At 39.2% G+C, this 24,336-nt stretch overlaps 1 protein-coding gene across 7 annotated transcripts in view; it reads right to left on the minus strand.

The window, feature by feature from the left end:
* Positions 1-333: 333 nt before the first annotated feature.
* Positions 334-24,336, minus strand: part of GUCY1A1 (guanylate cyclase 1 soluble subunit alpha 1) — a 61,681-nt gene continuing 37,678 nt past the window's right edge. For all 7 annotated transcript variants that reach the window (XM_045464788.1, XM_045464798.1, XM_045464778.1 and 4 more), the window contains 6 exons: positions 23,560-23,618; positions 21,548-22,257; positions 19,657-20,142; positions 15,672-15,815; positions 11,496-11,650; positions 334-1,230 (listed from right to left, as the gene is read on the minus strand). In XM_045464788.1, the coding sequence (XP_045320744.1) occupies positions 1,029-1,230; positions 11,496-11,650; positions 15,672-15,815; positions 19,657-20,142; positions 21,548-22,257; positions 23,560-23,618 (1,756 nt within the window). In that variant the 3' untranslated portion in view covers positions 334-1,028. The remainder of the gene's footprint in view (positions 1,231-11,495; positions 11,651-15,671; positions 15,816-19,656; positions 20,143-21,547; positions 22,258-23,559; positions 23,619-24,336) is intronic.

The raw sequence follows: 24,336 nt of genomic DNA on the forward strand, positions 1-24,336 counted from the left end.
CACTTCTGAACTTAAATTTCTCACTGGAACTTTATAGAACTCAACATGGCAATGCAGAATGGCTGCTGAAATAGATCCAAATCACTCTACGTGTGTGTGTGTGTGTGTGTGTGTGTGTGTGTGTGTGTGTTTAAATGTTTTACTTCTGTACTTCATGGTATATTCTCTGATCCTTACATTACTCCCATGTTACTTCTAATTAAATTAGAATTATATTACTGCATTTTTATATTGGCTATAAGCCTCTTGTATCCTGGATATTATGACATAAAATGAATTAATAGGAATTAAATTGCTAATATGAATGAAAATAGCCTTTACCAAAGTGCAGAATAATGTCAAACAAAAGTCGATATTTATTGATATGACACATTATGTTATGGCAGATATTTTTATAAAACAGTCTTTGATATTTATAGATGAACTATTTTATATTCATATTGCATCTAACCCATAATTGCTTATCTTCTTAAAAAATGGAGAAGAAACAGTGCAACAGAAAAAATACTCAACCTATTTTGTTATCTATGCCAACAGTTAAATGAAGAAATGTAAGAAAAGGCAGACTTGAAAGGTTCAAAGAGCTTATGGTATCAAAGACTATCATTTCTATTCAGAAAGCTTTTTTAAGGCAACACTATCACAAATACACTTTAACAACCATTCCACTAGGGCACAGACTGCAGGTAACCCCATCAGTGTGTGCAAGTCAGGTCACTACAATTACCGGATATATGTACAAGGTGCTGAGTTTTGAGTACAGGTAATAAGTGTTTGTTATAGTAACAGAAATATCCCCCAAATGTCATTTTTGAGGCTTCTTTCCTTTTTTTTTTTTCCTCTGAAGACTTGAAGTATTGAAGTGAATACATTTTTGTCATGTTAAATGGAAGAAAAAGTAGATGGTGACTTAGCTCCTGAAATCTGAATATTGTTCTTAGTCATCTGCAATCTTAAAGTGCTTTCAGAGATTCCACACATGCTCGTAGGAGTCAAAACCCAAGCCTAATAACCGGGTTTACATTTTGCTAATCTATTCCTGAGGCTTTGCCTAAAAAATTGGCATTGCCATCTTCAACATCTTTCGTTTGGAACCATGGTTTTGAATTTGTTCCTTGTTGATAAGCTTCCAGAAAATGACAGATTCCAGGAATTTCACTGGGGAAGTTTGGTGGGAGTTCCTCCCTTGATCGAGGGGTAAACACAAAACCAGGACAGTCTTTGAGTAATCTGAAAAGATTAAGATAAAAATATCAATATTAAAATCTACTACCGATATAACTGTCTACACAAGAAAAGACAACCTAAAAATGAATATTCCTGAAAAGACAGATCTTCCTTGACTTATGATGGGTTACATCTTAATAAATTGAAAATATCATGAACTGAAAATATCGTAAGTTGAAAATGCATTTAGTACACATAATATACAGAACATCATAGCTTAGCCTCGCCTGCCTTAATGTCCTCAGAACACTTACATTAGCCTGCAGTTTGCAAAATCCTCTAACACACAGCCTGTTTTAGAATAAGCGTTTATTATCTCATGTAATTTATCAAATATTTTATTGGAAGTGACAAACAATGATTGTGTGAGTGCAGAATGGTTGTAAGTGCATGGGTTGTTTATAGCCCTGTTTGCGAACGTGGGTCATGTGGCATACTGGTAAACCAGAGAAAAGATCAAAATTCAAAATTCAAACTACGGTTTGTGCTAAATGCATGTAGGTTTTGTACCATGGTAAAGTTGAAAATTCGTTAAGTTGTATCATTGAAAGCTGAGGACTGTCTGTATTAATAAAGCAGCCATTTTCAGTATGATTGACAGATCTTAATGATGTTAACAAACATCTTCACAGAAGAACAATGAAGAATCAGTTCACAAGAACTAAAACAATTCTACTAAATAATATATTCACTCTTATTAGGAAAAGTAATTATAAAATATTTTTGTAAAGATATAATCAATAACTCATTTAACCATGAATTCACAGTACTGGGAGAAAATGCAAAATAACCCAAAAGTCTAATAATAGCAAGAAAACCCCAAGCCCATGCAGAAACATAATGTTATAGAATAAGGCTTCCTAAGTTGAAAGAGAAATAACATTGTCCCTTTAGCAATTCATTCCTTTTGTAAATACTATTGACAAGCAATCAAGGGCAATAAATTATAGAAGAAAAATTCTATATAAGATACATGCCAATAATGTAAGAATAACATTTGAATCTCAATAGAATTTATATGAATTCTAGGTTAGTAGGACTAAAAGGAGATTTAATTGTACAAATCGACACTCTTCTTAACTATCTGGTATTTGAAATATTTCTTCTTCTGTCTATCTACCAAATTTTATTATTTACTACTATTTGTCCAGTACAGTAAAGTCATTTTAGTTATTTATTTTTAATTTGTTTTAACGTTTTCATTTCTATTCCAGTTAGTTAACATACAGTTTATATTACAAATAATGTTATATTAGTTTCAGGCATACATCATAGTGACTCAACACTTCCATACAGCACCCGGTGCTCATCACAAGTGCCCTCCCTAATCCCCATCATCTATTTCACCCATCCCCCTGCCCACCTCCCCACTGGTAACCATCAGTTTGTTCTCTATGGTGAAGCATCTGTATCTTTTTTTTTTTAAGTTTATTTATTTATTTTGAAAGAGAGAGACAGAGACACAGAGAGACCATGAATCTGCTGACAGCATGGAGCACGATGAGAGACTTGATCTCGTGAACTATGAAATCAGGTCCTGAGCCCAAATCAAGAGTTGAATGCTTAACTGACTGAGCTACTCAGGTGCCCCAAGTGTCTGTTTCTTGGTTCCCAGCCCCTCTCTCTGTTTTCCCTGTGCTCATTTGTTTTGTTTCTTCCACATATGAGTTCAATTCATTTTAAATTCCAATCCTACTGATGAAGTTACTGGCTCCTCTTTCTACTTGCTTCCCTAGCTTTCTGTCAAATGCAAACTTAATAAGTGTCTTTCTAATCTATTATTCAGGCAATGGATGAAAAAATGTTGTCAGTTCTGGGCCCTAAACCAGACCATGGCCTCCTACTCATTAGTTTGTGATGTCATGTCCTAATGCAATTGGATGATGGTGCTGCATTAGATTTGGTACTGTGACACCGTTCTATGCAATGAAGGAAAAAAAAAACTGAATAGAAACCTAGGTGTCACAAATGACAGTCTTCCAGCAGAAAAGAACATGTGAGTATTCAGTTAGCTCATTTTTGGAAAGTCATCAATAAATATGCAATCTGAAAAATAATTAATGAAATGATGCTTTAGTCATGATCCAGAAATATTTAAGTGTGTATTATTTATAAAGCATAATATTTGGTAATATATAATGAAAAGTTACAGAATTCCATAGTATTAAACATATAGGCTTCAAAGTCTGGTAGACCTAAGTTTGAATAGCAGCAAAGGTGTCTACTTTCTAGCCTGTGAAAAGAAATAATAGTACAGGTCTCTTAGGACAGTTGTGAAGATCAAATAAACAGATTAAACAGGATTGGTTAAGCATCAATTAGCTATCACTCAACATTCATACTGGTAACATTTTGGGAATAGAAACCTTCATATACCACTGGTGGAATATAAATCGACAAGACCAATTTGGACAGCTAATGGATGCTCAGCAAAGCTGAACTAGATATGGCGTATGATCTGGGAATACCATTTATAGGTATGTTATAGCTGTACATGGCCTATTCATACTCTAGAATATATATCACATGCACATATAGTGCCATGCTAGATCTAGCTCATGCTGGTTTATGAGGACCAACTGTTAAACATTCAGGAATTTTATGAGCCAATGAAACCATCTGTAGCCTGAAACTTGCTATGGTAGCAGTAGGTACACCACAGAAATTGGTAAATGCTAAAAAGGTAGAGATTCTCCACTTTACCCCACCCCACCCCACCCTCCCACCCCACCGGCCCCAGTGCTGGTTTACCAGCGCACCACTGCATTAGGAATAGTTTAAATAAATGAACTAGATTTACATTTCATCAAAAAAAAAAATCTCAAAAACATAGTATATAACAGATTTAAGGCAAGTCGTGAAAGGATAGGGGCAGGTTGAATGGGAATCAGTTTTTCTCTGGTTTTGCTTTTCTACCTGCAGGTACCTAAATGAGAGTTTAGCCTCCTGGCCTCTCTCTGTCCACTTTCTTTCCTGGTAATTAGAAGCAACGTGTCTTATTGGTGAGTTTGGGAGAAGCTGCTGAACATGCTCCTCTCAGTGCCTTCCTGCCTCTCTCTCTGGGAGCCTGTCCGTCTATAGGAAATACATGTTCTCGGCAACTCCTGCAAACCCTAAGGGGCACAGAGTCCAGCACGTCAGACAGCAGGGGCTGGGGCCTAGAATATTTTAATTTTTTAATAAAACAGGGATCTCAAAAGAAATATGGCAAAATGCTGACATTTATTAAATATTAGCTTTGGCCACATGGGTATCATATTTTCTTTGATTTTTTTCTGTATGCTTGAAATATTTAAAAAATAATTATAAAAATGCCTGAAACTATAAAGGTTTGATAAATAAAAACATAAAATTGTAAGTGATTAAGGGCTTTCTTTTTTTCTGTCCACATTATCCCAACATTTCCTGTTAAATATGGTAATTAATTATTTTTTCTTAACGTTTATTCACCTTTGAGAGACAGAGAGAGACAGAGCAGGAGTGGGGAAGGGGCAGAGAGAGAGGGAGACCCAGAATCCAAAGCAGGCTCCAGGCTCTGAGCTGTCAGCACGGAGCCTGACGCGGGGCTCGAACCCATGAACCGTGAGATCATGACCTGAGCCGAAGTCAGACACGCAACCGACTGAGCCACCCAGGCACCCCTTAAATATGGTAATTATAATCATAACTTTATATGTAAATTTATATAAAATATTCAGCATTTAGAAGTGGCTTTAAAGTATATCATTAGAATTTACTAAGTGCCTTGCTCAAGATGAGATATCTGGAAAGCTCTGTGTTTGGGGCTGTATGGCGTGTCTTCTGGATACAAGTTTTACGTTTCTTTTAAATTTTTTTTTAATGTTTTTATTTATTTTTGAGACAGAGAGGGACAGAGAATGAGCAGGGGAGGGGCACAGGGAGAGGGAGACACAGAATCTGAAGCAGGCTCCAGGCTCCGAGCCGTCAGCATAGAGCCCAACGCAGGGCTCAAACTCAACAGACTGCGAGATCATGACCTGAGCTGAAGTCGGACGCTCAACTGACTGAGCCACCCAGGTGCCCCCAAGTTTTAGTTTTTAAAAGAAACTTACAGATAAACACAATTAGAATGTTATGGAGTTAGAATGTTCATTAAATCACCTTTAAGAAAAGATCAGAATTTTTTAAGGAAAACAGGTGGAAAAAATAAAATCATTTAAATGAAAGCTTGATGGAATTAAGGCACATGAAAAGCAGTAACAGGCTCAGGCAGGTCATGGGAGTTTTCCTTACTCCTTCTTGACCAGATAGCAGTTGCCTCAAAATGCTGCATCAACTATCCTATTTTCTGTCATCTCTCCCACATTCTCTTTCTTCTCTTTGTTCTTTCCCCTTATAGAATTCAAGTCCTGTTTCCCTGCTATCAGTTCCCAGCTCTCTTGCAAATAAGAGTTCCGAGGTCTACTACCTGCCTATACTGGGCAGTATCCATTTATATTCCCCACCTGCCATGTTTGTCTTTAATGATCCCTCACCACCGCATAAACCTATCTCATTAATCCACTGACCTGAAACTTGGACAATATTTCTGTTTTCTGCACTTCAGTAACAGCTAACAGGAAAGCAGAAAACTGTCCCCAATAATAAACTCCTCATGACATTTAGAATAAAGGAATGTATAACGGTCATTACACAGCAACATTCTAAATTACTGATTAGAACTGGAAATGAAAGATAAGGATTTGAGGTTAAGGGTTTTTTGTGCATGTGGGTGTGTACTCTGTGTCTTAAATGTATAAGTGTTTCATAAATATATCAAGGAAGCTACATCTGATATTATTTTATTTTTTGACAAATGTCACCCTAAAATTCAATGCATTACCAATAAAGTTCTCCCAAGGAACTAAATAGGTTTTATATTTGTATAACTTTTTAAAAATTTTTTAATGTTTATTTATTTTTGAGAGAGAGAGAGAGAGAGAGAGAGAGAGATACGGTGCATGAGTGGGGAAGGGGCAGAGAGAGAGGGAGACACAGAATCCGAAGCAGGCTCCAGGCTCCAAGAGCTGTCAGCACAGAACCCCAATGCAGGGTTTGAACTCACAAACCGTGAGATCATGACCTGAGCTGAAATTGGAGGCTTAACCGACTGAGCAACCCAGGCACCCCTATATTTGTACAACTTCTTTTTAATTTTTTTAATGTTTATTTATTTTTGAAAGAGAGAGAGACAGAGCACGAGCAGGGGAAGGGCAGAGAGAGAGGGAAACACAGAATATGAAGCAGGCTCCAGGCTCTGAGCTGTCAGCACAGAGCCCAACACGGGGCTTGAATCCAAGTGAGCCAAAGTCAGACACTCAACCAACTGAGCCCCTCAGGCACCCCTGTACAACTTCTAATAGCTTCTACTATTTGTCCCCAACTTTGATGGAACTGAAATTATGTCTCTGTTTTATAATCCACTTATTAAATTTCACAAAGCATGGACTTTTTATTGAAATTTAAATTACTCTTTTTTTAAGTTTTTCTATCATTTGGAAAAAAATAAACTATTTTTAAAAGAAAGCATTTTAAAATGCTATTAGAGGTATTTCATGTTAAATATTTCTTTGTTTCCTACATAAAGCATTTTAACTGCCACTCGCCCTTTACGTAAGACATAAATATTTCCTATATAAGAGAGGTAAGTAAATTGAAAAAGGAAAAATAGTGGCACATGCACCCCAATGTTTGTAGCAGCACTATCAACAATAGCCAAATTATAGAAAGAGCCCAAATGTCCATCGACTGATGAATGGATAAATATATATATATACATATGCATATATATACACAAATATATACACACACATATATATATGTGTGTATATATATATGAATATTACTCAGCCATCAAAAAGAATGAAATCTTGCCATTTGCAAGAAAGTAGATGCTAAATGAAATAAGTCAGTTAGAGGAAGACAAATAGTACATGACTTCACTCATATGTGGAATTTAAGAAAAAAACCCGGATACACATAGGGGAAGGGAAGGAAAAATAAAAATAAGATAAAACAGAGAGGGAGGCAAAGCACAAGCGGCTCTTAACTATAGAGAACAAACTGAGGGCTGCTGGAAGAAAGGTGGGCAGGGGATGGGTTAAATGGGCGATGGGTATTAAGGTGGGGGGCACTTCTGGAGTGCCTTGGTGGCTGTCGGTTAAGCATCTGACTCTCGTTTTCGGCTCAGGTCATGATCTCGCGGTTTCATGAGTCTGATCCTGGCATTGGGCTCTGTGCTCGCAATGCAGAGTCTGCTTGGGGTTTTCTCTCTCTCTTTCCCTCTCTCTCTGCCCCTCCCCTACTCATGCTGTCTCTCTCTCAAAATAAATAAATAAACTTAAAAACCAAAAGGGAGGGGGCACTTGTGATGAACACTGGGTGTTACAGGTAAGTGATAAGTCATTAAATTCTACTCCTGAAACTAATATTACACTATACACTAACTAGAATTTAAATAAAAATTTGAAACAAAAAAAAGGAAAAAAAACATACCATATTTGTTTATAACAGAAATAAAAATAGCAAATGCATTGATGCTCAGTATCGATTAAGTTTTCATTATCATTTATATATGTGCATATAAACACATACTAAGAAATAATTTAAAAAAACAAAAAAGTGAATACTGTCTCTGGATACTGAAATTATGAGTTATTTTTATTTACGTATAACTTTCTGATATGCAAATATATAGCTTTCTGATATGCAAATATAACTTCTGATATGCAAATATAACTGTCTGATATGCAAATATGCATATATATGCAAATATATAAAAATATAAATTTTTTAGAAAAAAATTTTCTAAAATAAGCATAAGTTACTATTACAATACAAGATATTTTATTAATAAAAGGTAACACTGTAGTGTAAAATCCTGTTTTTGCACATCTAGTAAGTCTAGTAACATGGCCAACATGGTGAATCTAAGGATTGAAGCTATGGACCTTATCCTGTTGCCGAATATGTATATCAAAATGTCATGATCCTCTGTTGGAAGACAAGAGATCCTGTATTACGTTTTGGGAGTAAAATGAGTAGCTGATATCAATGTTTCCTATCAAGATTCAAGACAACCAGACTTTGAGATACGAAACGAAGGAAGATTTTCTTTTATGCTGCTTAAAAACAATCAGAAGAAACAGAAAATCACTTTTTCTATATGAAAAGGTTTGGTTTTAAGGATAGACACACACACACGGACTCCTCAACGTGCACGTGCACATGTATGACGCTATTGAACACTCACCAGCAGTGACTGGACTAGCAACTAGTCATGTGATCACAGGATTCTTACTCTCCAATCCTCCAAAGAAAGCAAAGTCAAATCCTGAGGACAGGAGTTCTCATCCCTTCCTGGTTTACCCGGGAAGCCTACAGGTCTATTACCATTACAATAATCCCTAGGAAGTTTTCCAATTCTCATGGATAATGACTCACTTTTGTATCAAAGCATGGACAGTCAATCAATAAATACTCACTACTTTCCTACAACTGTGTGCCAGGCATTGATCTGGGAACTAGGGAGAGAAAATGTCTACCACAGGAGGCTGACACTCTACAAGGGGAGGTAGGCAATAAACACATAAAGAAAACAACGTTTCAGACACAGATATGAACTGAGAAGATGAAAAAAATAAGATAACGTGAGGTGTGTGAGGTGAAAGTTGTTTCTCTAAGTATAACAGTCAAGGAGTGTCTTTTGTTTTTTGGGGGGGGGGTGCGCATGAGCAGGGGAGGGGCAGAGAGAAAGAGAATCATAAGCACTCCACACTCAGCATGGAGCCCAACGTGGGCTCATGACCCTGGCATCACGATCTGAGCCGAAATCAAGAGTCCGACGCTCAACCGACTGAGCCACTGAGGCACCCCAGGAGTGTCTCTTTGAAGAGGGGATATTTGACTTAGGTCTAATTACGAGAAAGAAGAATACATACGATGATCTAGGAAAGGAGTGGGAAGCAGAGGAATAGCCAGTATCTTCGATTCAGGAAAGGGTTTAGGAAGTCTGATAAATAAAAGTAAGGCCAGGGTGGCCGGGTATCAGAGAGTGAAGGAAAAAATGGAAGAAAATCAAGTGACACAGGCTGGCAGGATGTTGATCAAAGAGGACATTTTAGTCTGTGGTGACAAATTTAAATTTCATTCCGGCTGCCATGGGAAGCCATTAGAGAGTTTTTAACACGGGAATGATGATATCTGACTTGTACTTCAGGAAGATAGTCTGGCTACTGTGTGCAGGATGAACTGCGGGGAGGAGGTGAGCAAGAAAGCGAGCCGGTGAGGATGATCCTTGGTTGGCTGAGGTGGAACAGATGAAGGAGGCTTGCCTTCGGGTGTAGTACTGAAGGAAGTCAAAAAAAGATGTATTCGGGGTATTTAATTGTAGGCGGAGGTGGTGAGCTGTAAGGGGGAGAAAGCAACGATCACTCTGAGGTTTATAGTCTAGGTAACACAATCGACGGTGGTGCCATTTTAAGGACATTGATAAAGCGGGGTGGGAAGTGGATTCATTTCATCAGATTGGAGTGTGTGGGAAATCACTTGTTCTAAGACTATCATGTTAATTTTAGTGTGTGGACTAGTCATCCAAGTAGAAATATAAAATATGATACATGAATCTGTAGCTCGGTGGAGAATTGTGGGATGGGCTAGAGAGAAGAGAAAGGGTGAGTCAAGAAAGTTCAGACAAAGAAGAGAATAGGGACAGAGCTTTTGGGCGCTACAACATTCGAAGGTTCGGTAGGGAAAGAGTACCGACACGAGACACTAAGAAGGTGCAGCCACGGGGTAATAAGAAAACCAGGTTAAGTGTGGTGTCACAGCCTAAGGAAGAAAATGTTTAAAGGAGGGAGTTCTCAAGCTCTTCAGTTGCCAGAGATGTTGAGGAACATAAGGGGAGAGAATCGACCACGATTTTAGCAAGCAGCACTGACGGCCTTGATAAGAACCATTCCAGTGGGGTGCAAGGGACAAACACTGATCGGAGTGAGTAGAAGGGCGAACGGGAGGTAAAAATGTAGACACGTGAACATAGACAGCTCTCGCAAGGAATTTTGTTGGAAAAGGGGGCAGAGATATAGGGGAGTAGCTGAGATACACTGGGAAACAAGGAAGCAACTATTTTAAGAGTTTTAATAGTAAGATATGTCTATATTCTGATGGGAATAATCGTTTCACCCGAGAATTTAATCATAGAGGGAAAGCAGGTATTTTCAGAAGGCAAGTTTTGGAGAAGATGAGAGGCAGCGGCACTCAGAGCAAACCTGGAGGGATCATCTGTAAAGGAGCTGGGTAGCTGGTACGCAGTCACTGGCCACCGGAATGAAGTCCTAAGACCAGGGTACCAGGATAGCTAAGCTGATGGGATCTGCCCGGGAAGGTGGTGCAGTGCTTACCTGACTGCATTTTTTTTTCTTTTCCTGTGAAATATGAAGTGAAGTTATGAACTTAGAATTAGGGCCAGAAAGGAAAGGTTGTGGAGTTTTAAGGAGAAAGAAGATACTATAAAATATTTGTCTCTGAGAATAGAAAAGACAACTCGCTTGGTGTAGTTTGATAAATCAGCTACCACACATATCTGGAAAGCGTTTTGTTATCAAGCATTTTCATTATGATCGGATTCTTTTGTTTTTTTTTTTTTAACGTTTATTTGTTTTGAGAGAGAAAGAGTATGAGCAGGTGAGGGGCAGAGAGAGAGGGAGACACAGAATCTGAAGCAGGCTCCAGGCCCTGAACTGTCAGCAAAGAGCCGGATGCAGGGCTCGAACTCATGAACTGTGAGCTCGTGACCTGAGCCAAAGTTGGACGCTTAACTGACTGAGTCACCCAGGCGCCCTATGATTGGATTCTTAAAATGAGATGAAACATATCCCTGCCTGACACCAGAATTTAAGGATATGTTGAGGACCGTGCCCTATAACTTGTGGGGACCATGCTAACTCTGGCAGTTAGCTACTGTACTGGTCAGATTAGCCGTCAAAGCACGGAGAGCATTAACACATGCTTCGGAAAGAATAGCGAGGGAAAACAGGATGTGCATCAAGGATTACAGCTGGGCTACAAATATCTCAGGAGAGTTGTTCTCATGATGCTAATGGGTAATTTTAGAAAAAGTGAGGATGATAAAGTCATTGCGTTCCTTTTCCTCGAAAGATTATCTAAGCAAGAAAATGTCATGGAGGATGAAGGAAACCAATGGGAAAAATACAACAACTTTGAATCAATAAAAATAATAGATTTCAGGCATTCAGTGCAAACAGTACCTGTACGTTGTCGGGCTGACGTTGATTTTCCGTGGTACGCTACAGGACTCAAATTTGTTTGCCAAGGTGACGTTGTTTCCAAAAAGACAGTAACGAGGCATTTTAACGCCGACGACTCCAGCAAAAACTGACCCAGAATGTAGTCCAATCCGCATCTGAAGGCAAAAAGTAACACGGGGTCCTCACCGTCGGTAAAACGTTTCCTGCTAGTCGGTATTGTACGAATGCTGTTTATTTATTTATTTATTTTTTAATGTTTATTTATCTTGAGAGAAAACACATGAGAACTCAGGGTAGGGGCAGAGAGAGAGAGAGGGAGAGAAAGAATCCCAAGCAGGCTCCTTGCTGTCAGTACAGAGCCTGACATGGGGCTCGATCTCATAAACCCATGAGATCACGACCTGAGCCAAAATCAAGAGTCAGACACTCAACTCCATTGACTGAGCCACCCAGGTGCCCCAAACGCTGTTTGAATGATTTTGCCTTTTGCTGTCGCTACACCATTCCTCCCTCGGCAACACCTCCTGCCAACTTCCTTCTTTTCGCATCCAATTACCAGTGCAGGGGCGCCTGGGTGGCTCAGCCAGTTAAGCGGCCAACTCTTGATTTCGGTTCAGGTCATGATCTCAAGGTTCTTGAGTTTGAGCCCCACATCAGGCTCTGTGCTCACAGTGTGGAGCTGCTTCGGAGCCTCTCTCTGCCCCTCCCCCACTCTCCTTTTCTCTCCCTTTCTCTCTCTCTCTCTCTCTCTCTCTCTCTCTCTCTCTCTCTCTCCCCCTGTCTCTTTCTCTCTCTCAAAAATAACGTTTAAAAAAATAAAAAAAAAATTACTAGTGCAAAATCAATCACACTTCTCAACTCTTCTCCATTAAGCACCTACGTCTAAACAAGGCATCTTGCACCTGCCTTCAATGTCTGAAACATATTTCCACACATACCCATCACAGTCACCAGAGTGACAAGACAAAGGGTCTATGGGCAGTTTACGTGAACCTGTTCTGTCCATCAGGTGAGACAGACATAATTCCTGGACCCCAGGTGTTGTTTCCAATGCGCTGTCAGAGAAGGGCAAGAGAAGCCAGCTCTTAGAAAAGAAAGAATAAAAAGAACTTTAAGACAAACACTACCCTACTGTTCAAATGACTAACAGGAAAGAAGAAAGGCACTGTGATGTTTTCATAGAAAATGACAGGGGAAGCAGAGCGGGAGCTGCTTAGGTCCGCATCACAGTGACTATATCAACACTGTTGTTAAACACACCTGGACGCACAGAAAACCAGAGTTGTGCCATATCTAGATATGAGGTGCAGTCCGGGAAATGTTGGCATAAAAGTTTAGGAATTCTGAAGGTTACCAGTGATTTGGAGAACAATTAAAACAGTATCTTAAACTTGCATCTTCCAGAAGATCTGAATTCTTGATGATCTTAGAGGATGCACAAATTCTTAAATTGCTGCTACAACTCAGCAAGTTCAAGTGGGGATGTTTTATATCACAATCAGACACCGTGTTCATTATTTTCAAGTCCTATGTTTAGTTGACCATTTAAAAAAAAAGTTACATTATATATGAATTTTAAACAAAGGCCAAGTACTCAACAATTTAGATGCTATTCAAGGAGACTCCAGTTTTGCCTAGTTTTGCAACAAATTTTTGGTATTTGCTAACAACGTTCTAGAATCATTTGTTCAGAAGGTGTCAAACATGAATTCTGCAAAATTTTCAAACAAAGCACCAAATTATAAATCAGGAGATCTGCATTCTCAACCAAACTTTGCTAATAACTGATGGTCTTTCTGTAAGTCTCTTTATCTCCCTCTTATTATTTCCTTATCCATAAAATAGAGGATTGAATTAGTTTTACAGTCCCTTCTTTGTCAGTCTCATTTTAATCAGCAAAACTTAGACATGTTACCTCTAGCATTTTCTTCTTTATGGACAATATGGTTTTACACATCTACCAACTGATCAATATGAACAAAAAGCTATTTTCTGTGTATAAATGTCAAACACAATTTTAGCACATTTCAATCAAGAAGTTTCTGCTCTTTTTGGGCACTCTTCTGGTTAAACCAGTTTCTCTCTGTGTACTTAATTATTCTAGTTTCTTCTTTAAACATTTTTTTCACAGATTTTATTTAAATCCAAGCCAATTAACATATAGCGTAGTAATGATTTTAAGAGCAGAATGTAATGATTCATCACTTACTTATAACACCCACTGCTCATTCCAATAAGTGCCCTTCTTAATGCCCATCACCCATTTAGCCCATACCCCCAACCAACACCCCTCTAGCAACCCTCAGTTTGTTCTCTGTATTTGAGAGTCTCTTATGGTTTGCCTCCTTCTGTTTTTCTCTTATTTTTCCTTCCCTTCCCCTATGTTCATCTGCTTTGTTTCTTAAATTCCACATATGAGTGAAATCATATGCTATTTATCTTTCTCTGACTGACTTGTTTCGCTTAGCATAATACCCACTAGTTCCATCCACATTGTTGCAAATGGCAAGGTTTCATTCTTTTTGATGCCTGAGTAATATTCCATCGTGTATGTACAGCACATCTTCTTTATCCATTCGTCAGTCAATGGACACTTGGGCTCCTTCCCTAATTTGGCTATTGTTGAAAGTGCTGCTATAAACATTGGGGTTCATGTGCCCCTTCGAATCAGCATTTTTGTATCCTTTGGATAAATACCCAGTTCCTCCCATGCTGTTCTCCCTCCCCCTCTCCCCTTCTCCAGTTCTGAATTTCACTCTTAACTCCACAGCTTTCTTATCAGAGAACTTTTCAAATTCACAAGCAAATTCACAAATTCATTTCAAATTCACAAGTAAATGATCCCAAATTTAAGATGCGTATCAAGCCCTGACTGGAAACCTGTTGGGGGCATCTTCCATTTGGGGACCACTTTTGATGCAGCTCATGTCCCATCATGGACATCTGCGAACAGGAAGGGGGCTAACAGGAGTCCGTTTCCATGTTCACTTTGCACCCACTGACTTTCCCTGCCACATTCAGCGCTCTGGCTTCTATCAACACTCCACCTGCAGTTTTCTAAGCCAGAGTTGAGGGGTGTCAGTAAGGAAATCAACAGCGATAGAGGATTTATACACATGGCATGTTGGAGAAGCACATAGAGCTTGAGGGGAAAAAAGGAAATATTTCCTATTCTTTCACTCTGATTCCAATCCATGGGGTGGCAGGGCAAGGAGGAGAAAAGGGCTGGGCTCAGACATATGGCTTCTATTACGAAGAGCACCAAGACTATGTTTTTGTATTTTGCATTTTTCTTTCTTTTCTCTATATCTTATAGCATGCCAGATAGGATTCTGTATTATTTCAAAGGCCCATTCTGAAGGTCATTAGTTAAGGACCGTCCAATAAAAATTAAGTGGCAGATTCAATGTAAGTAGGACAAATAAAGGTAATCTTCTTGTGTTCTATTAAACCAATGCCTAGCATGGTAATTTTAGGTTCTCATCTGCAGTAGGACATTATTCTGAGATAATTTAGAAATTTCAGAGTGTCACGGGCTTTGGAAAATATTGGTGGATTAGCGGTCGATTTTCGTTGTAGTGTAATGGCCTCCCCTGCAGGGACTGGAAAACCAAAAATTACACTTTCCCAACGCCCTTGCATTTTCTAGGCGCACAGAGGTTTGGTGAATCTGATACACTCACAAGAGGTCTGGAAGCCAGAATTTCTGCTGCGACGGCCTCCAAGTGCAAGCACAACTGTGGACGTCTTTATTCTGTGGACGTCATTCATTCTGTGAGGGTCATGATGCAGAATTTCCACGTTACTGATTCAAATTATAGTAAGTGCAGTTTTGTTCTGCAGCCAATAATGGAGGCAGCAGCTTTCTGAACACAGCAGTTTCCTGACTGTGGCTGTGGAGGTATGGTGCTGGAGCCAGGTTCTTGATCCTGGGAAAAACAATAGTTTCTGAAGTGCCACTTCGGGAGCCATTTTGTGAAGGTTGAATGTATAGATGGCTTCTTTAGCTCTCTCGATAGTTCTGTAAGCCACTCGATACCCCCGAGTACATTCCTTCTCGCTTCCACAAGTTAGAGATTTTGCTCTCCGTCAACCCTGAGGGATGCACTATTCTTTGGGTAACTAAAAAGCATTCACTCTCTGTGACACTTCCCGGACAATATCTATCTGCCTTACCTTGATAGGTTCTCCATGGGGAGACATAACTTCATCAGACAGCTCCATCATCTTCAGGGCCATCAGTGCTATCTGAACAGCATGGGTATCACTTTCTTTGTGTAATCCCCCAGCCACACAATATGCATCGCCAATGGTCTCCACCTACACAGAACAGATATTCCATATTACGAGTTCAGAAAGAGTTAGAGTGCACATCAGAGAGCAGAAAATCTCAGTGTTTGGGTCCTATAGGAAATCAGAGTAAATCGGATACACTCAGCAATGGCTTTCCCTTTCGGGAAATTCATAAAGTTTAGATGCCTTATATCAGGCATGCTCCGAAGGGCAGTGGGGTCCTGCGAGCCCAACGTTAGGAGGTGGCTTCTACTTCCAGACTTGCTGCTGAGTCAATACATCCATCAACTCACCTTTTTCCCCCTCACCATGTAAAATGGCTCTTTAGAGGCAAGTGATGCTATGTAAGTGATATTTTGGGTTATAACAGAGATAAAGATCACTGGAATCACTTGCTGATTTTATATCCTTTTAGCCTGAAGTATTTTGAACAGTCACCACTCAATCAATGTCATATGAATTTAGTAAGAATGTGTGACATAAAACTGAGACATTTTAGCTCTTCTAAAGGATTTGGAGGTTCTCATAGCAACTCTAAGTGTCTACATGAATATTAATCACAAAGTATAGAAACCGAGAAAGATGTCAAATAACGGTGCTTGGAAGGCTACTGAAAATTAAGCCATTTGATAAATTCCGAGTATTATCATTGTCATTGCTGTTGTTGTAAGAAGTGATTTTTATGTCTGTGATGCTGATGACAAAGCTACCGGTTAATTTAAATCTACAAACAATCCACCCAATTTTAATCACTGCATTTTCTCCTCTAAATATTTATGATAGCTTATCAGATCATATCATTCCTCTTCTCCAAACCCTCCAATACGGAGGGATGGAGATGAGAAAAAAAAAAAAAAAAAGGGAGACTAATCTTCAGTGATTCTCCATCTCCTCAGAATGAATGTTGAAACTGTTATAACACCTCCAAAGTTCTTCTAACTTTTCTGCGAATCTCTGACTTTATTTCCTAATCCTCTCCCTTGCTCACTTTGTCTCAGTGCCATTGGCCTCATGTTATCCTCAAACAAACCAAACATGTTCCTGCTTGCTATTCCTTTGCCTGCAGATACTCACTTGGCATGTCCCTCATTTCCTTCAGTGCCTGCTAAACGATCACCATCTGAGAAATGCCTATCCCAACTGCCTTCTATAAAGTAGCAATCACCCCTTACCTTCTGCACTTCTCCTCCTTTAACTTTATCCAGAATATTACACCAATTGGAATACTATAAAATGTACTCATTTGTTTATTTTCTGTCCTTCCCCCCGCAGAATATTAGCTCTCTGAGTTTGTCCGTTTTATTAACTCGTGAATTACCAGCACCCAGATATCTGCTAATGAATGAACCAGGCAGTAGTGCCTCTTATAAGATTTTCCTCAGTGAATACATAAGAAGTGCCTAAAATAATGTCTAACATATCTCCGGTGCTCAGTACGTGTCACTAATCAGAAGAAGCGGTGCCCTCACTCCTTGGTGTTCGATGCCTACTCTCTGTGCTATTATAGCACCTTGTCCACGTGTGTTTGGGTTCGGGCATTCACCAGGTCATAGAGATCGGGCATCGGTCAGCCCCACCCTCCTTTCCTTCCACATATGAGATATTCTCACTCATGCTGGCCAATGCTGGATGACAGGAAATATTTGCTAAAACAACCAACAAATGAATACTGAATCAACTGAAAAATGGACACAAGCGAATGAAATTAAATAAAGTCCTGAAACAAACAGGTCCTGGAAAAGAAAAGTTCAACTATTCCTTGGAAGCCATCACACGCACAGGTGAGCGTGTGATGATACATTCTGTATATCTTACATTTATCTCATGGTTAAGACCCTTCCTGATGTCTTCACCGCTGCCTTCAGATATTTTCATGCAAAATCAGAAGTGAAGAGAAGGTGGAAATGAGGGCAGAGCAGATGGTTCCCTATCTAGCTTGGGTTGTGGTTGGATTAGCCAGGGAACTCTGTGGCTACTATTCTTGGAGCAAGGAGCACAGACCCTGAAAACTTGATTGGAATAACCACAGTGTTTCAGTTTCCCCAGTTCGAAATCTGTAGAAAAGGGCTGCTACTCCTGCAAGCAATCACAGCAGTTGCAAAGGAGACCAAGAATGTCTTCTCACAGTTTCGAGAGGAGACAATATCAAGATAGAAACTGTCTACAAACAAATACAGTCAATTCCACAAGAGGCCGTCAAGCTTAACCTAACTGAAGCCAATTATTTTATCTGTAATTATACATGGACCTCTTTTTTTCCCAAGGGAATCATGGTTCAGTCTGGAATTTCCTGCTAGATATTTTAAAAAGGAAGGCTTCTTGCATCTAGATTGGAACAAAGCAGAAGCTTATGTATTCCCACAAATGGTATTTGTTTTCTCCTCAATAATTGTATTTATGTCTTGTCGGGCAAAGCTCTGAAATGCCAGGTTGTTACGCGGGAAACTAAAAGGTGAGTCAAGCCACACAAACGGGAAGGAAGATTCTTAATGCCAATAGCTAAAATAATGCAAAATACTTTAAATTAGTAAAAATATGTTTTAATTCTAAAAACACGGAACCCCAAATCACTTTATTAGTTCTCTTATTGCTAATAAAGTTACATTTTAAAAAGTTTATTACCCATTAGGGATAATTACTGTGCCTCCCTGTGCCTAGAGTGATGCGTGGTAAGCACTCAAGAAATCCTGCTGCATCGTGGATAACCGATGTTATTTTCCATAATCTTTAGAACAGTCTTGTTCATGAAGATAATGGGACATAATGTATGCTATTCATGCGTATAAACTCTGTAGGCGGATATCACTTTCTCTGTGTAAGAAATGGGAAAGGCTACTTGACTTTCCCAGCTTACAAAGCAAGTAGAGAACAAGATTTGAAGACAGACTCTCTTCTTCAGACATCTCTGCCCTTGGTCTCTTCAATAATGCCTTAAGTAGGGTTTTTTTTCCCCTCCTAGTCAGCCATGCAAACTACATGTTAACTCTGTATTTAGTTAATCTATTTATTTCTTTAAGTTTACGTATTTATTTTGAGAAAGAAAAAGGTTGGAGGGGGGGAGAGCATGCACAGTGGGGGAGGGGTAGAGAGAGAGGTAGAGAGAGAATCCCAAGCAGGCTCTGTGCCGTTAGGATAGAGTCCGAAGTGGGGTGAGTTAATCTATTTAAAGATGATATAATATTCATGTTTCTTCTATACTTTTTTTTTTATAAAGGATAAATCTTCCCCATACAAGTCATATTTAAGAATCATCTCTCACCTAATAACTCAGTTGCCACAGTCTAGTACCAGGTTCACTGATTCTTTTTTTTTTTTTAATTTTTTTTTTTTTTAACGTGTATTTATTTTTGAGACAGAGAGAGACAAAGCATGAACGGGGGAGGGTCAGAGAGAGGGAGACACAGAATCAGAAACAGGCTCCAGGCTCTGAGCTGTCAGCACAGAGCCCGACGCGGGGCTCGCACTCACGGACCGTGAGATCATGACCTGAGCCGAAGTCAGCCGCTTAACCGACTGAGCCACCCAGGCACCCCCAGGTTCACTGATTCTTAAACTGTACCTGCTCAGGGGTCCTATACCCCATCCTCCACTCAGTCAATCACCCCTACATTCTGTGCCGCTTATCTGAGAAGACAATGTGTCAGTCCTTTCGTGGAATAACGATCTCTGTTTCTGAGCAGATTCAGAGCTATTTCTGGCTGGAGAACACCCACATGATTAATGCACAATGCCGGCTCCCAGGGTGCGGCTTGTGTAGCCCTGCAGAGAAAGCCCTTCGTGTCTGCCTTGTAACTCGAGACCTGGTTGCAGAGCTTTTTTTTCAGTGACTTTTGCCTGTAAAACGGGCCTTGCGCTCCTCCACCCCTACCTTGTAGACATCCAGCTCTCCGCACTGCCGGTCAAAGCGAGTGTAGAGTGCATTGAGCATGGTGATAACCTGCAGCGGAGAGCACTGGGAGCAGATGGCGGTGAACCCAACGATGTCTGAGAAGAGCATGGTGACATCACTGAACTTCTTGGCTTGCACGACTTGCCCTTGCCACAGCTGCTGTGCAACCTCGCAGGGAAATATGGAGCACAGGAGATCCACGGTCTTCTTCTTCTCCTCCTCCAGGGCTTGGTGGGCCTGCTCAAGGGTGGCCTTCAGCTTGCCCAGCCTCTTCTTCAGGCCGTCCTGTGCCCTGGCCTGCTCCCCTATCAGCACCACGTCCCTCAGTGCATTGTGAATCGGGATGTCTGAGAGGTAGAGCCCTCGTCCCGTAAAATCTTCTAATCGGTCCACACAGGGTGAGCCCAAGAACAAGACTGCACTGGATTCAACAATGTAGATCATCTGGCCTTTGAGGTCCATCACCTGTGAAGCAAAGGCAAAGCCAACTCTCATGGTTTATCCAAGTTTTCAACACCTTTCTGAGACAAAAGGAAAGGCATTAGATACAGCGACACTCCCTTTGCATTTAAACTTGATTGCTACCACTTGCAGAGAAGGAACAATATGCTTTCTATAGTTCTCATTTACTGTGCAACCTAAAATGCATGCAGACATTTGAAGAACAGATAGACTGGAGAAACTCTATACAGAGATCATGATTTCCAATAAGCAGTGCAAAAAAATTCTTGCCTCAAGGCGTTCTCACTAGGGGGAATGCTGATGCTTTTGCTATTATATTCCTTTGATCGTAGCAGATTGTGTGAAGGATTGTACCAAGGAAGCCTTGAGAGAGCTGAGGCTTTAGGTGATCATCCTGGGACACCAGATTTACTTTATGAGGGTGAACAAATATGTGTATGTGTGTTCACTGCAGCAAAGAGTCCAAATCAACACAAACGTCCTCCGATAGGACTGGCTAAATAAAGTAGAGGATAACCATACAATGGGATTCTATGTGGCCGTTGTGAAAGTGAAATAGACCAATACCTCCTGACATGGAAGAATGCCCCAAATATTGTTTAGTGAGAAAAAGGAAGTGGCAAGTAGGATTTTGTTTTGATCTATCCCGAAAATGTATATAATTAACGTCTTTGATTTTTTTTTTTTGCTGCAATGAACATCTTTAAGTATTACCTATTTTGAACATCTACCGGCATTATTTTTTATGATAAAAAGTAGTAAAACTGTTTTCACTTTGGGGAAAAAAATGCACAACTCCTGGAATTATGCATGTTTCAAAGTGATATCTATCATAAGCCTGACTGTTGGCTTTACTTACGTACCCTCAACTATGATTTTGCAAACTCTTTCCTTAGACTAAATGTTTACCAAAGTTCTCTACCATCAGAACAACCCTCCCAACATTCCTCTAACAATTAAAAAAGTTAGTGATTCTCCATGTCTATTAAATATTGACTAAAAAACCCATTTAGTCACCTCCAATTAGAAACAAGTAGTTTTTGTGTGTTTGTTGTAGAATAATGCTTCCTATTACTCCAAATTGTCAGCTATTTGGTGATAACTGAAAACATATGTTTAAATACATATTTATCTAGTGTGGTTTATAAAATACTCTGAAAGGATTTTAAAAGGTACACTGCATTCAATAAATGTTTGTGAAGTAATAAATCAAGTAAGCAAGCCAATGATTGCAAAAAGGATTTTGCTTTAAATTGATCTCAGCCTTAAAATTATGTCAGACTTGCCTTAAACATAAATGTTTTATCAATACATTTGAAGTGATGCATATGTTTTTACCTTTTTGATTCTAGTCCTTAAACAAGAAGTGACTTATTTCATATTCAAAACACTATTCCGTTCTCCTTACCCTGGAAGATTTCTTTACAGAGTTGTCCCACCTCCTCACTCGGACCACAAACTGCATGTTCAACATGGTCAGGATTCCACTGAACGTTTGCTTGATTTTTGGAGTCAGAATTTCAAAGTACTCTTCAAAATTAGGCTTTCCTTGAAAGTCTCTCCTGTTCATCAGCCTTCTAATGCCATTGCCAAACTGCAGAATTGTCATGTCTTTGTCGAACATGAAATGAAAAGGAAAGGTCTTGCAGAAGAGGGAAGCAGGAATCACCAGCGAGGACTGGGGCTTGCCCGGGGACAGGGATGGCTTGGTGCTTTTGACGTGAAGCGAGTATAACAAATAGGGCTGATTAACGAACTCGCTGCCTTCAGTACGGAAGCAGGGAGGCATCAGTGACACATCCACTTCGGTTTCGTACAAAATGTGAGCAGCTGCCTTAATGATGCCAGGAAGAATCAGAGACGTGATTCTCTTAGGGAAAAAATAGTAAACATTTAAGAAATTGTGATCTTTATCCAGGCATAGAATGGAAGCGTCCTCGAACCTGCCTCTCTTTTCTGCCTCTTGGCAGTGGCTGCTCTGTTTCAGAAGGGTGCTGAAGCTATTTAAAAAATCTTTGAGGGTTCCTCCAACCACACCTAAGATGTGTTCGTCTTCCTCATAACATATTTTGAAAAGCTCTTCACCGAGAGATTCTTTGATGATTTCTGCTGGAACTCCTGAAAGTAAATAATACATTTTTTGCCATATCAAACAGATCCTCTTGGAAGAGCTGTACCATTACTACTGTTTTTAACATTGTTTGATGATTTAGTTCCCTTTAAGTCTGGTAACAAGAGTTCCAACCAAAATTAACCACCTATATTCAAATTATCTACATGGATTAGTTTCTAAAATCCTGGTAGCTCCAAATAAAAACTTCCCACTCAGTCAATTATACAAGAATGATCAGTTAAGTCTAACACATAATTTTTAATCTCCCTTAAGAGATGGTTCTTACAAAAGGACACCTAGAATTTACAGAATCAGGTTCATTTCAGAAAAAGCTCTCCCACCTTTCTGTTAATGGCAAAAACAGTATGTCTTGATGAAGGGGGTACTGTCCCACCTGGAGGGCCCCCAGAAGTAGGAACGTCAGAGAGGAATTTAAAATCACTGCTCATGAAACTCAATTTGTCGTTTTTCTCTAGATATGACAGAAAGTAATTGTTTTGTTTTATTTTGTTTTTTAGCAAAACAGCATTCTTGTTGTTTAGTGTTACCTGGAAGAGTATTTGTTTGGAATATATTTACTTCCTGTAACTTCTCCTTCCGCAATCTCTTATTTTTTAAATTCTGTGTGTCATTTTTTTTTTTTTCCTCTTCTGTAACTGCAAAGACAATAATGCCCTTTCACAGCACCGTTGTGATGTGTCGGGACTGTGTTTAGAATACTGCCTGGCTCCCAGGAAGGGCTCAGGATGTTTGCCATCACCATCATTGTCCTTAAATTCTTAATACCTTGTACCTTCAGAAAGATTTAACCCGTTACTCCATGCACTCCAATTTTGAAAAGGCCAGTATGACAAAGTTACTCATCTACTTGTTTTCCTCAAACTCATTAAGACGAGAACTCTGTTAATCCTTTTTCCCACGATTGTTTCCAACCTTTAAACAAAATTCTTTATTTTAGTTTGTTGAGTAAAATTTCTCATGCATAAATGAGGAATACTTAGTTTAAGTTCAAGGCCAAAGCATGTAAATGTCTATGAGTCAGCTTCCCATGCAGCCTTATCTCCTTCTCAGCAGACACACATAAAGAAGAGGAAACGTTTTAGGTCAAACAAAAATACACAATTATTCTTTAAGTTAACACAATACCTAATATTGAACACTTCATACTGGAAATCACCTTTCAGGTGAAAATATTAGTTCTACAGGTAAATATTGTCTACTAATAGAAAGTATTAGTTTATAGGTAAAATATTAGTTCTGTACGTATAATTACTCCTTCATTACATATACTTAAACAATTCTATTACCTGCTGCAATTGCTTGGTCTGTAATTATTTTTTCAAAGTCTTCTCTTTCCAAAGATTTCCTGAAAATATGTCAACATCTTAAATTATAAACTGAAAACTGGATGTTACAACTTCAGATTATAACACACAAACATGACGATGGGAAATAATTTAAACTACCTTTTCTGCAGAGGTGAATCGTGACTGTTGAATTTACAGGAAAGGAGCCAACCCAAACAATGTTGGAAAACCCCAAACTATACCTGATTTGAAGTGTTTCATCATCTTCTGAAGCATATTTACCTTTTAAGTTAACTTTACCTAGGCTAATACTGTGGGTGTTTACACTGGCAGGGAACCAACCAGAAGTATGAAGTGGCCAAGTAGGGGATGGTAATAAATCAGCCAAGGGGTTGTCTGATAACACAACCAAAAAGATAAAGTTACCTACTGATGCATTTCACTTTTTAAGTGTCACCATCTTTTTCCCAAAGCAAATACGTAGCATGTCTTGCTTCTGAGTTTAAGGTTCTATACATTTAACTCTCAGGCATTATTACATTTAACTATCCACATATAAAAATTAGTAACTAAAGAAATCTATTCTTCATTCAATTACTTCATTCAGTTTTATCACACAGAGGTTGATAATATCATAGCATACATTTTGAATGACAAAAAGTTTTGGCAATTTCAACTGGATAACTTATTGATTTATGTTTGCCTAATTGTTTTTTTGTGATTTCTGATAGTGACTGATTTCTGACCAAGTTGGCCAAACTACTAACAAATTTTAAA

The sequence above is a fragment of the Leopardus geoffroyi genome, chromosome B1, assembly GCF_018350155.1.
Source record: "Leopardus geoffroyi isolate Oge1 chromosome B1, O.geoffroyi_Oge1_pat1.0, whole genome shotgun sequence".
Taxonomy (NCBI): Eukaryota; Metazoa; Chordata; class Mammalia; order Carnivora; family Felidae; genus Leopardus; species Leopardus geoffroyi.